Source organism: Microcaecilia unicolor, chromosome 1, assembly GCF_901765095.1.
Source record: "Microcaecilia unicolor chromosome 1, aMicUni1.1, whole genome shotgun sequence".
NCBI classification, from domain to species: Eukaryota; Metazoa; Chordata; class Amphibia; order Gymnophiona; family Siphonopidae; genus Microcaecilia; species Microcaecilia unicolor.
In genome coordinates this window covers 763,400,418-763,413,133 of record NC_044031.1, presented here as the reverse complement: position 1 = coordinate 763,413,133, position 12,716 = coordinate 763,400,418, and the positions used below count along the sequence as shown (strand labels likewise).

General features: G+C 45.4%; 1 protein-coding gene across 1 annotated transcript in view; it reads right to left on the bottom strand.

Annotated features, from left to right (window-relative positions):
• SLC24A1 (solute carrier family 24 member 1) overlaps window positions 1-12,278 on the bottom strand; it is a 60,611-nt gene extending 48,333 nt beyond the window's left edge. The window contains 6 exon segments of the mRNA XM_030192796.1: window positions 11,344-11,486; window positions 11,489-11,734; window positions 11,737-11,802; window positions 11,805-12,165; window positions 12,167-12,238; window positions 12,240-12,278. Of these exon segments, the coding sequence (XP_030048656.1) occupies window positions 11,344-11,486; window positions 11,489-11,734; window positions 11,737-11,802; window positions 11,805-12,165; window positions 12,167-12,238; window positions 12,240-12,278 (927 nt within the window).
• Between the last annotated feature and the right edge of the window lie 438 nt (window positions 12,279-12,716).

Below are 12,716 nucleotides of genomic sequence, written 5' to 3'. Positions count from 1 at the left end.
GAGCTGAGAGAATTGGTCAATTGGGTGTAATAGTCCTGTTTGGCAAGGAATAGGGAGGAGTGGAAGGAGGATAGCATGAATTTGTAGTGAAGGAAATCTGAATGGGTGCGAGATTTCCTCCAGAGGCGTTCAGCAGATCGGGCGCAGGAGCGAAGGTAACAGATGCAAGGGGTCAGCCAAGGCTGGGGATTAGTATGCTTTGTGAGACGGGAGGTGGATGGTGCGAGGGTGTCCCGAGCAGAGGAGAGAGTGGCATTGTAAGCGGAGACAGCCTTGTCGACAGACTCGGAGGACATGATGGAGGGGAGGAGATTAGAAATACTAGAGGATAAGGTGGGAGGGTCAATAGCCTGGAGATTCCTGTAGATAGTGGTTAAAGTTGGACGGGGCTGAGGGGGGGGTGAAGAAGTGTGAAGGTGAGCAGGTGATGATCGGAGAGAGGAAGAGCTGAAGCATGGAAATTGGAGGGAGAGCCGGAAGAGGAGAGGACGAGATCAAGACAATGGCCGTCTCGGTGAGTAGGGGTGGTGGAGCATAGCTGGAGGTTGAAGGAGGATGTTAGAGTGAGGAACTGAGAAACGTGAGGGTTGGATTGGTCATCAACGTGTATGTTAAAGTCTCCGAGAATGAGGAATGGAGATGAGGGTTCAAGAAAAACGGAAAGCCAAGCATCGAAGTCGGTGAGGAAGGAAGAGAGGGATTTATCAGGGGGGGCGGTAAATGACTGCCACTCTGAGTGGCAATGGGTAAAATAGCCGGATGGAGTGTGCTTCAAAGGATGAGAAGCAGTGAGACTGTGGTAGGAGGAGGGGTTGGAAACTACAGGAGGGTGAGAGTAGTAGCCCGACGCCTCCACCACGGCCAACTGGGCGGGGAGTGTGGGAGAAGAGATAACCTCCATGGCAAAGGGACGCGACTGAGGCAGAGTCGTCAGGGGAGAGCCAGGTTTCAGTTAGGGCGAGCAGTTGAAGGGAACGAGAGATGAAGAGATCGTGGGTGAAGGGCAGTTTGTTGCAGACCGAGTGGGCATTCCACAGGGCACATGAGAAGGGGAGGGAAGAGGGGGGAAGGAGGGGAATAGAGACGAGATTGGAGACATCACAGAATCGTTTGCATGGATAGGAGGAGGACAGGTGAGGGGGGGCCTGGATTAGGATTAATGTCTCCCACGGATAGCAAGAAGAGGAGCAAGAGAGTGCGGAGGAGGGTGGGGGAGGTCGGGCGATGAAGGCGACGAAGACGGGATGCACTTAGGAGGAATGGTGATGGGTTAATGGCAGGAAGGAAGTGTTGAAGGTTGAGAGCTAGGAAGGAGGAGGGGGACAAGAGAGATGGTGAGGTGGTGAGGGATGGGGTGAATAGGGTATTGCCATAGCGAGCAGGACGGGAGAGGACATGGGTGGGCAATGAGTTCCAGCGGTAGACAGCGGTAGGGGGAGGGGAAAAAGATTAGGAAGGGACAGGGCATGTGGACAGGGGCCATAAGTAGTGATTGAGGTGTAACAGGTGTATGTGTAGTGACTGAGGTGTGAAGCAGATGGATAGAGCGGGAAAGCTGATAGATAGAGCGGGGAAGGCTGACTGGTACAAGCTGGATTGGAGGCTTGGAATTGATGGAATTGATGGACTGGAGAGCAGGTAAGTCAATGGCTGACAAGTTAGCAGGCAGGCACGTAAGTCAAAGGCTGACAAGCTAGCAGGCAGGCAGGTTGGCTGATGGGTTAACAGGCAGGCAGGCAGGAGCAGGACTGGAGTCAGCTGGAGCAGACGGATTGAAGTAAACTGGAACGGATGGACTGGAACACACTGAGGTAGACCAGCTGAGACAAATGGACTGGAGCAGGCGGCAGGACTGGAGCAGGCTGTAGCACTTTGGAGGTTGGTTTGATTGGCTAGCAGGCAGGCAGGCAGGAACAAGCTGGAGCAGACGCACTGATTAGGCGGATGGGACAGGCTGGATCAATGGGCTGGAGAAGCTGGATCAGGAGAGCTGGTGAAGCTGGATCAGGCGGACTGGAACAAGCAGGGAGCAGATGGACTGGTACAAGCAGGGAGGAGCTGGATCAGGCTGACTGGTACAAGCTGGAGCAGATGGACTGGAGCAAGCAGGGAGAGGCTGGATCAGGCGGATCGGTACAAGCTGGAACAGATGAACTGGAACAAGCAGATGGACTGGAATAGGAGGGATTGTGGGAGGGGGGAAGGGCAGTTGGGTTTCGTGTATTCCATGGTGTCTGATGGAGGTTTTAGTGTTGTGTTGGGTGCTGGTGGGGTAAGAGAGATTTTTGCAAGATGGGTCAGGGTTTTGGGCTCTAGGGCGAAGATACAGAGATCGGTTTGCATCCCTCCACACCACTCTGCCCAGAATACTGCCGCCAGACTCATATCTGGAAAAACTAAATATGAAAGTGCAAAACCCTTAAGAGAGAAACTTCACTGGCTCCCACTTAAGGAATGAATTGCGTTCAAAATCTGCACGATTGTACACACAATCATTCACGCAGATGCTCCAAACTACATGCTAAACCTCGTGGACCTACCTCCCAGAAACGCCACAAGATCATCCCGCAAATTTCTCAACCTGCACTTCCCCAGCTGTAAAGGACTAAAATACAAGCTGATGCATGCCACTACCTTCTCTTACATGAGTACGCAGTTGTGGAACGTATTACCTACTGTACAGACCTGAAAACAATCAACGAAATAACTATCTTTCGCAAATCTCTGAAGATATACCTCTTCAACAAATCCTACAATGAGAACCGATAACCTCACTAATCCACCTCACCAACCCACTCAGTTATGAAAACCCACCTTCTATAACTACCCTAATCACTCCCTTCCTTCTTCTCTCTTCCCTACTTAATCTCTGCACAATATCTGATATCCTGGAATGACATTGTTAACAAAATTATGTAAGCCACATTGAGCCTGCAAATAGGTGGGAAAATGTGGGATACAAATGCAATAAATAAATAAACAATACTTGGCAGGGTTGGCATTGCCTTACAGATCTGATTCTGGGAAAGGGTAGGTGAATGAACTTCTCTTGCAATATGCTGATAGCTCTAGTTCCACCCACCTTGGTCCTGTATTCAGGTGCTTCTGTTTCATCAGCAGCCAGTGGCATAAGGAATGTCAAATCAGAGGCAAAGCACTGATAAGAAAGGCTAAGAAGGACTTTGAAAGGAAGATAGCGGTACAGGCAAAAACACATAGTAAAAATTGTTTCAGGTATATAAAAAGCAGGAAACCGGCAAAAGAATCGGTTGGGCCACTGGATGACCGGGGAGTAAAAGGGGCAATCAGGGAAGATAAAGAAATAGCAGAAAGATTAAATGAATTCTCTGCCTTGGTCTTCACCGAGGAAGATTTGGTTGGGATACCGGTGCTGGACAGGGTATTCGAGGCTGACGAGTCGGAGAAACTTAATGAAATCTCTGTAAACCTGGAGGATGTAATGGGGCAGTTCTGCAAACTAAAGAGTAGCAAATCTCCTGGGCCAGATGGCATTCATCCCAGGGTACCGATGGAACTAAAAAATGAGCTTGCGGAGCTACTGTTGTTGATATTTAATTTATCCTTAAAATCGAGCGTGGTACCGTAAGATTGGAGGGTCGCTAATGTAACGCCAATTTTTAAGAAAGGTTCCAGGGGAGATCCGGGAAATTATAGACCGTTGAGTCTGACGTCGGTACCGGGCAAAATGGTAGAGACTATCATTAAGAACAAAATAACAGAGCACATTCTAAGCATGGACTGATGAGACAAGTCAGCAAGGATTTAGTGAAGGGAAGTTTTGCCTCACCAATCTATTACATTTCTTTGAAGGGGTAAACAAACATGTCGACAAGGTGAGCCGGTGGATATTGTGTATCTGGATTTTCAGAAAGCGTTTGACAAAGTCCCTCATGAAAGGCTCCAGAAGAAATTAGAGAGTCATGGGATCGGAGGTAGTGTATTGTTATGGATTAAAAACTGGTTGAAAGACAGGAAACAGAGAATAGGGTTAAATGGTCACTATTCGCAATGGAGAAGGGTAGTTAGTGGGGACCCTCAGGGATCTGTGCTGGGACCGCTGCTTTTTAACATTTTCATAAATGACCTGGAGGTGGGGGTAACTAGCGATGTTATCAAATTTGCTGATGACACAAAGTTGTTTAAGGTCATCAAATCGCGGGAAGATTGTGAAAAGTTGCAAGAAGATATTGCGAGACTAGGAGACTGGGCGTCTAAATGGCAGATGATGTTCAATGTGAGCAAGTGCAAAGTGATGCATGTGGGGAAAGAGGAACCCAAACTATAGCTACGTCATGCAAGGTTCAGCGTTAGGAGTCACGGAACGAGAAAGGGACCTGGGAGTCATCGTTGATGATACGTTGAAATCTTCTGCTCAGTGTGCTGCTGCGGATAAGAAAGCAAATAGAATGTTAGGTATTATTAGGAAAGGGATGGAAAACAAAAATGAGGATATTATAATGCCACTGTATCGATCCATGGTGCGACCGCACCTAGAGTATTGTGTTCAATTCTGGTTGCCGCACCTCAAAAAAGATATAGTGGAATTAGAAAAGGTGCAGAGAAGGGCGACAAAGATGATTAAGGGGATGGGACGAGTTCCCTATGAGGAAAGGCTAAAGCGGCTGGGGCTCTTCAGCTTGGAGAAAAGGCGGCTAAAGGGTGATATGATAGAGGTATATAAAACAATGAGTGGAGTGGAAAAGATAGATATGGAGCGTCTGTTTACGCTTTCCAAAATACTAGGACAAGAGGGCATGCAATGAAGCTGGAGTGCAGTAAATTTAAAACAAATAAGAGAAATTTTTTTTCTTTACTCAGCACGTAATTCGACTCTGGAATTTGTTGCCAGAGAATGTGGTTAAGGCGGTTAGCTTAGCAGAGTTTAAGAAAGGTTTGGATGGCTTCCTGAAGGAAAAGGCCATAGAATGTTATTAAATGGACATAGGGAAAAATCCACTATTCCTGGGACAAGCAGTACAAAAAGCTTTGCTCCTTGGATCTCGTCGGGTGATTGTGACCTGGATTGGCCACTGTCGGAGACAGGGTGCTGGGCTAGATGGACCTTTGGTCTGTCCCAGTGTGGCGATGCTTATGTCTTACGTCTTTCTGTGTACAAACATGAAGAGTAAGCATTTAATACAGTCTCTCAGGGCTACAGAAAGCTTAAAGGAATTATTACTTCATGGTCATTGATCAATACTCTCTTTGGAAAGGGTATTTTCTTTTGTCCCCACAGAGGCTTCTTTTTTGTTATTGTTATTTTTGGAGTGCAGGGAGGGTTAGGGGTTTTCTAGCTGAACTGGAATCAGTGCCTACTAGAGATATTACACCACGAGCCTACCAGTGAAAGGACCCTGGATTTGCAATGACAGTTCTCTGGCTTAGGGCTCCTTTCACTAAGCTGTGTACATAAGTACATGCCATACTGGGAAAAGACCAAAGGTCCATCGAGCCCAGCATGCTGTCCCCGACAGCGGCCAATCCAGGTCAAGGGCACCTGACAAGCTACCTACTACTACTACTAAACATTTCTAAAGTGCTACTAGGGTTACGCAGTGCTGTACAATTTACATAGAGGGACAGTCCCTGCTCAAAGAGCTTACAATCTAGTAGACAAGTGAACGGTCAAACGTACAAACATTTATACATGTTATTCACAAAATTGTGGATTTTTCCCAAGTCCATTTAGTAGCGGTTTATGGACTTGTCCTTTAGGAAACCGTCCAATCCCTTTTTAAACTCTGCCAAGCTTACCGCAGATTAAAAAGTGATGCACCAAGGTGTCCCACGGTAAGTTCTGAATGTGCACATGCAAACCCATGTACTAAAAAATATTTTTATTTTTCTGGGAAGGGGTGTGTTTCTGCACTAATCAGATAAGCACATCTACATTGCCATGTGCTATCTGATTTGAGCATCGGCCCTTATCACCTACAAAATAAGAACATAGGAATAGCCATATCGGGTCAGACCAATGGTCTGTCCAACAGTGGCCAATCCAGGTCACAAGTACCTGGCAGAAACCCAAATAGTAGCAACATTCCAGTATCGCAAAGAGTAGCAAGATTTCGGAATCCCAAATAGTAGCAACATTCCATGCTGCCAATCCCAGGGCTAACAGTGGCTTTCCCATATCTATCTCAATAGTAGACTATGATGGACTTTTCCTCACATGCCAATTTCTGGTAATAACTTGCTGACTAATGGCCATTGCGTGGCCATTGATTTATAAAGTGAAAAATCAGCCATTTTCCAGAAGTAGTAAAAATGGCCTTAGGGTGCGGGAAAGACCCACGTAAGGGTGTGCTAAGGCCACTTTTTATCGCAGCTTTGTAAAAGGAGCCCTAAGTAACATGGACTGCAGTTCCTTCCAGAAATGTGCTCTTCTACAGCCAGAAGAGCTCAGTATTGTGAAACATCTAGAACCTTCTTACTCCTGGGGCCACAGTATTTCCAGCTCCAGCAGACCCAAGCAGAAGAAACCAGGCTTGGGAATTGAACTCAGATATCCCACAGAACAGTGTACAGCATAAATCATCCCTAAAGGGTGACAGGTTAGTTTATGATATTTTCATGAAATATTATTCACTGTAGTAGAGGTATTGGGACACTGTGAGCCACCTGGGAATGACACAGTTCTGGAAGGGAAAACTAAGTCAGGGAACTCCTCGTAAATATAGTAATAAGATCTGGGGCAGATAGAGTTCAAAATGGATTCCAAGATGGCGCTCTGAACGGACGCACCTGAGTTTGCTCTCAGAAGACGATCAGGTCTTAGCTTCCTTCGTGGCCTCCGACCCATCGGTATCGATGGGGAAACAGAGGGGAAAGGTGAAGGAGTACCCCTCGGCTCCTGGAGCCTCGTCATCGTTGAAGCAAACGACCTTGCAGTTCCCTAAGAGTCAACCGGGTCCTCTGGGTACTTCGACCCCCTCTGCAGTTGTCGACGCCTTGACGTCAATAGAGAGCGCCGACGGGGCTTCTCTGAGCCCCGTGGAACGCATGGCACCACGACAACCGGGGAGTGAGTGGTTTGAAGCGGCCCGAACAGAGACGGACACCAGTGGGGTGCAACCTGATCTGGTTGAGGGGAGGACTGCAGCAAATGCGAGCGAGACCCAGGCTCGAGGAATTTCAACTCAACTGGCCTTGATTTAGTTACCAAACTTTCTCATAGCGAGGTTCAGCCACACTCTCCTTTACCAACAAGTGGTATAATTAAACCGGCCATTGTGACGCTTGAGTCACTGTGGGATATGGTCTACAATATGCACTCCTCTAAGCAAAATACTATGAAAGAAAACACTAATGACATAAAAATACTTTCGGAAGCCGCTCTGATATAGGCTCAAGTGACTGCACAGCAATCCTCTAAGATGGAAAATGTGGATATTAAGATTCAAGAAATAGGGACTTTGGAAACTGCTTTGGTTGAAGGCAACAATTTCTTGCATAGACGTTTGGAATACCTGGAGAATCAGGCTAGAAGACTTAACCTTAGGTTCCTTAATTTCCCCAAATCTCCATTAATTCCTCCTTTGGAAATGGTGAAAAAATATATGACCGAAATTCTAGGAATGGATAAAGATTCATTACCTCCCATTACACGAGCCTATTACATCTGGAACTCCAAGGGGACGTTGGGAAACCCCCCTGTGATGGGTGAAGAATGAACCTTACTTCTTTCCTGGAAAATTCATTGGAACTGGTTACTTGTAGGACAACTCTGCTGGTCACTTTTGTGCTGGAACCAGATCGGAATGCTGTTTTAAGACTTTCCTTAAGACACTTAGAAAATCTGTTATGGGTTCCAAAGTTAGAATTTTCCCTGATCTCTCTAAGCCTACACAGGTGCGACGCAGGGCCTTTTTGGAACTGCGTCCCAGAGTTGAGGCTTTAGGAGCAAATTTTGTGTTACGTTTTCCATGTATCTGTAATGTAATGCTTGAGGGTAAGCAATTTCAATTTATGGATCCTAACAGTTTAAAGATTTTTTTTATTTTTGTTACATTTGTACCCCGCGCTTTCCCACTCATGGCAGGCTCAATGTGGCAGGCAATGGAGGATTAGTGACTTGCCCAGAGTCACAAGGAGCTGCCTGTGCCGGGAATCGATCTCAGTTCCTCAGGACCAAAGTCCACCACCCTAACCACTAGGCCACTCCTCCACTGTTGCTACTATTTGAGATTCTACATGAATGTTGCTATTCCACTAGTGAAGTCGGCCCTTGCAGGTCACCAATGTGGTCGCGCAGGCTTCTGCTTCTGTGAGTCTGACGTCCTGCACATACGTGCAGGACGTCAGTCTCACAGAAACAGAGCCTGTGCAGCCTTGTACATGGAATGTTGCTAGTGGAATAGCCAGGCTTGGAATTGAACTCAGATATCCCACAGAACAGTGTACAGCACAAATCATCCCTAAAGGGTGACAGGTTAGTTTATGATATTTTCATGAAATATTATTCACTGTAGTAGAGGTATTGGGACACTGTGAGCCACCTGGGAATGACACAGTTCTGGAAGGGAAAACTAAGTCAGGGAACTCCTCGTAAATATAGTAATAGATCTGGGGCAGATAGAGTTCAAAATGGATTCCAAGATGGCGCTCTGAAAGCAACATTCCATGTAGAATCTCCAATAGTAGCAACATTCCATGTAGAATGTAGAATCTCCAATAGTATCTATTTTATTTTGTTACAGTTGTACCCTGCGCTTTCCCACTCATAGCAGGCTCAATGTGGCTTACATGGGGCAATGGAGGGTTAAGTGACTTGCCCAGAGTCACAAGGAGCTGCCTGTGCCAGGAATCGAACTCAGTTCCTCAGGACCAAAGTCCACCACCCTAACCACTAGGCCACTCCTCCATACTAGATGCTAGAGTTGAAGTGAATGTTGTGTGCCCTCCCAAATAGCAGGCTGGAGTTTGAATACAGAGGAAGCAACTGTGTGGTTTCTTTTTTTCCTTTATTATTAGTCTGTTTAAATCTTGGAATCATTTTTCTGTATTTGTGGACGTAAGGGCTGTTGTTATTTTTCCTTAAAGTTGTATTTGAATTTCTTGTTTAATGGAATGTCGATTGCATAATCACATTGTTTTGTGACATATTATAAAATATCAATAAAGAAATAAAATAAAAAGATCTGGGGCAGATAGACTGCAATATGCATATCCTCTGATACTGCTGGCAGTCATACACACCCCAAAGGCCTCCCCCGATCCGCTGTAGGAGAGAATTTCAGAGTCAGATCAGACTCTCTCCTAATTCTTTATGTGACCTTGAGTAAGTCGGTGGACCCCTATTCCCCATGGAATCCAGCTATTCAAACAGACCTCTCTCTAAACATTACCCCTTGATATACATTAAGGGGGCCCTTTAACCAAGTCTCACACTTTTAGCGCAGAAGTAAAACGGCTGCAGTTGTGTATCTGGATTTCAAAAGGGCATTTGAGAAAGTAAACTCATGAAAGACTCCAGAGGAAACTGGAGAGTCATGGGATAGGAGGTAGTGTTCTATTGTGGAGGGTTAAATGGTCAGTGGAGGAGTGGCCTAGTGGTTAGGGTGGTGGACTTTTGTCCCTGGGGAACTGTGGCAGTGAGTTTGATTCCCGCACAGGCAGCTCCTTGTAACTCTGGGCAAGTCACTTAACCCTCCATTGCTCCATGTAAGCCACATTGAGCCTGCCATGAGTGGGAAAGCGCAGGGTACAAATGTAACAAAAATAGAGAAGGGTAGATAGTGGGGTTCCCCAGGGGTCTGTGCTCGGACTGCTGCTTTTTAACATATTTATAAATGACCTAGAGATGGGAGTAACTAGTGAGGCAATTAAATTGCATATGACATAAAGTTATTCAAAGTCGTTAAATCGCAAGAGGATTGTGAAAAATTACAAGAGGACCTTACGAGACTGGGAGACTGGGCGTCTAAATCACATTTAATGTGAGCAAGTGCAAAGTGATGCATGTGGGAAAGAGGAACCCGAATTATAGCTATGTCATGCAAGGTTCCACGTTAGGAGTCACGGACCAAGAAAGGGATCTAGGTGTCGTCGTTGATGATACGTTGAAACCTTCTGCTCACTGTGCTGCTGTGGCTAAGAAAGCAAATAGAATGTTAGGTATTATTAGGAAAGGAATGGAAAACAAAAATGAGGACGTTATAATGCCTTTGTATCACTCTGTGGTGCGACTGCAACTCGAATATTGTGTTCAATTCTGGTCGCCACATCTCAAAAAAGATATAGTGGAATTAGAAAAGGTGCAGAGAAGGGCAACAAAATGATAAAGGGAATGGGACGACTTCCCTATGAGGAAAGGCTAAAGCGGCTGGGGCTCTTCAGCTTGGAGAAAAGGCGGCGGAGGGGAGATATGATAGAAGTCTATAAAATAATGAGTGGAGTGGAACGGGTAGACGTGAATCACTTGTTTACTGTTTCCGATCTGATGAAGACGGGCTACCTTCGAAAGCTAATCAAAAAATGTATTGTTAGTCCAATAAAAAAGGTATTATCTTATTTCTTTTCTGTTTTCTTTTATTTCTATTGATTACCTTTAAAAGTGGACTAACACGGCTACCACATCTCTCTTTTCCTTAAAATGAAATCAACTTAATGAAAAAGGAAAAGAAAAGGGGAAAAGTTAGGTTGACTCTTTCCCTCATCCCCAAAGTAAAAGAAAATGTCCTAGCAGCAGGCTCAGTATCGTTGTTTCATTCTGCCTCTTTCCCCATCCATGGCTGCTGCATCTCCCCAGTGCCGTTTCAAAATGGCCACCATAGAACAAACTAATTGGGTCAGGAGTGCCTAGGGATCACTGGGGTAAGAGATATAGTGGAGGGAAGAAAGGTGAGGGTGGCACCAACTCAGAAGGGGGATTTCTTTCAGTCGGAGACACCCAGGGGATGGCTGTGCCTGCTTTTCCTTTTTTTTACCAAAAAAAATGAAAAATTAATGAAATTGTTCTTTTTATTTACTTTTAGCTGATTAAAAAAAAAAAAGAAAAAAGAAACAACACATCCTAATATTTTGAAAACAGGCTGCTGACGAGTTTCGAGTGAATTTTAATGGAGTAGATTATAGGAGCATAGTCAGTCTTCACATGGAGTTTGACCCTGATTCAAGGAGTGTTTTCATGCCTCCAGACCATGGACAGAGGGATGCCTGAATCGCTGTCTAGTGTGGTTGTACAGATACAACACAAACACAACTATATAAACTAACTTCTATTGGTATGGAACTATATACTTACACACTAGTCAACAATAGATCATTACAAATAGCACTAGTTTTCAAATAACTACTTTTAAAAAAAGCAACTGTACAAACCTCAGTGGAACCTCTGAAAGCCATCACCTTGCGTCTTCTCTTCGGTAGTCGTTTCTTCACCCACTTTTCCACCTGCACATTCCACTTCATGAAGAAAACGTACAGACCGTAAGCACTCAGCAGAAGGACACTTTCCCACCATAAATAACATTGTCCAAGAAGAACAGGATCAACATGATTAAGCCTAGCACGTAGAACGAGACATCTCTGAACATTGGCCACCAAGTCAAGTGCAAGACCTCCCTTGAGAGGAGGGCACAGGTGCCGATGACAAATAAAATGTTGAACACTGCAGACCCCACAATAGTGCCAATGCCCACGTTGCTGTGTGAGATGAAAATTCCAATGAGAGAGGTAAAAAGTTCTGGTGCTGATCCACCAGCAGCCATGAGGTGGCCCCAGCTACATCCTCTGATATTTGTAACTTCTCCGTGATCACACTCAAGGCAGGAACAAAAATTCATCACACACTATGGCCAAGGCCACAAAGACATATGTCACGCCAAAGATGTGAAGCAATACCCATCCTTGCCGGCGCTGCTGTATACTAAAGAGGTCGGCCGGATAGTCCCCTTTGATGTATTTTTTGGGCTCCTCCGTGAGCAGGAGGGCTACTCTTCTAGTATTGGTAGCAGGGTTTGAGGTTGGTAATACTTGATGGGATCGACAAAGATGCAGTGTTCCGATATTAATTTTTTCGGTCAGGTTGTCTGTGGGAGCCTCAGTGAAAGTCTGAGTCAGATTGGCAAGTTCTTGTACTTCTGGGGATAGTGCCTGCACCTCCTCTGTGCTGGGTACCCTAAAGCCTTCTGTCCATGGTGCTGGCACTGAGAACGTGGCTAGACAGATGCTGATACACCGAGCATATGAACGCTGAGCTGACCACAACGAAAACCTCTGTTCCACTGGAGTCTTTTTCTCTGGAATAACTGCATTATTTCATTTTCAGGTTAATTTTCTTCCTCCCCCCGCCAAAAAAATCTTGCAGTTTGGAAAGGATAGAAAGAGTTGTCTTCATGAAGAGCTACTTGCTTGCTTTGGCCCCAGATACTCAGGCTTCAGCTTTCCAGTTTAGGAGAGGCAATGCACGACAGAAATTCCAGTGAATAGGCCATCACCTGTCAAAAGAAATGAACTTCATTGTGAAATGGATATTCAGTCCACCTACATCCCATTCCTCTCTACCATTATCTTATATCCATTCAATAGGATATTCTCAAAGAATGATCTTTCTTGCTACAATAAATAATCCATTATTTTCGAAAAACAATATTTCTCTCAACACATTGAATAGGCTGAAAATTCAACCAAACAGCTATTCAAAGTAGTAAACAGTCTACTCAACTCCCACAACAGAACCAGCCTTACCAGTC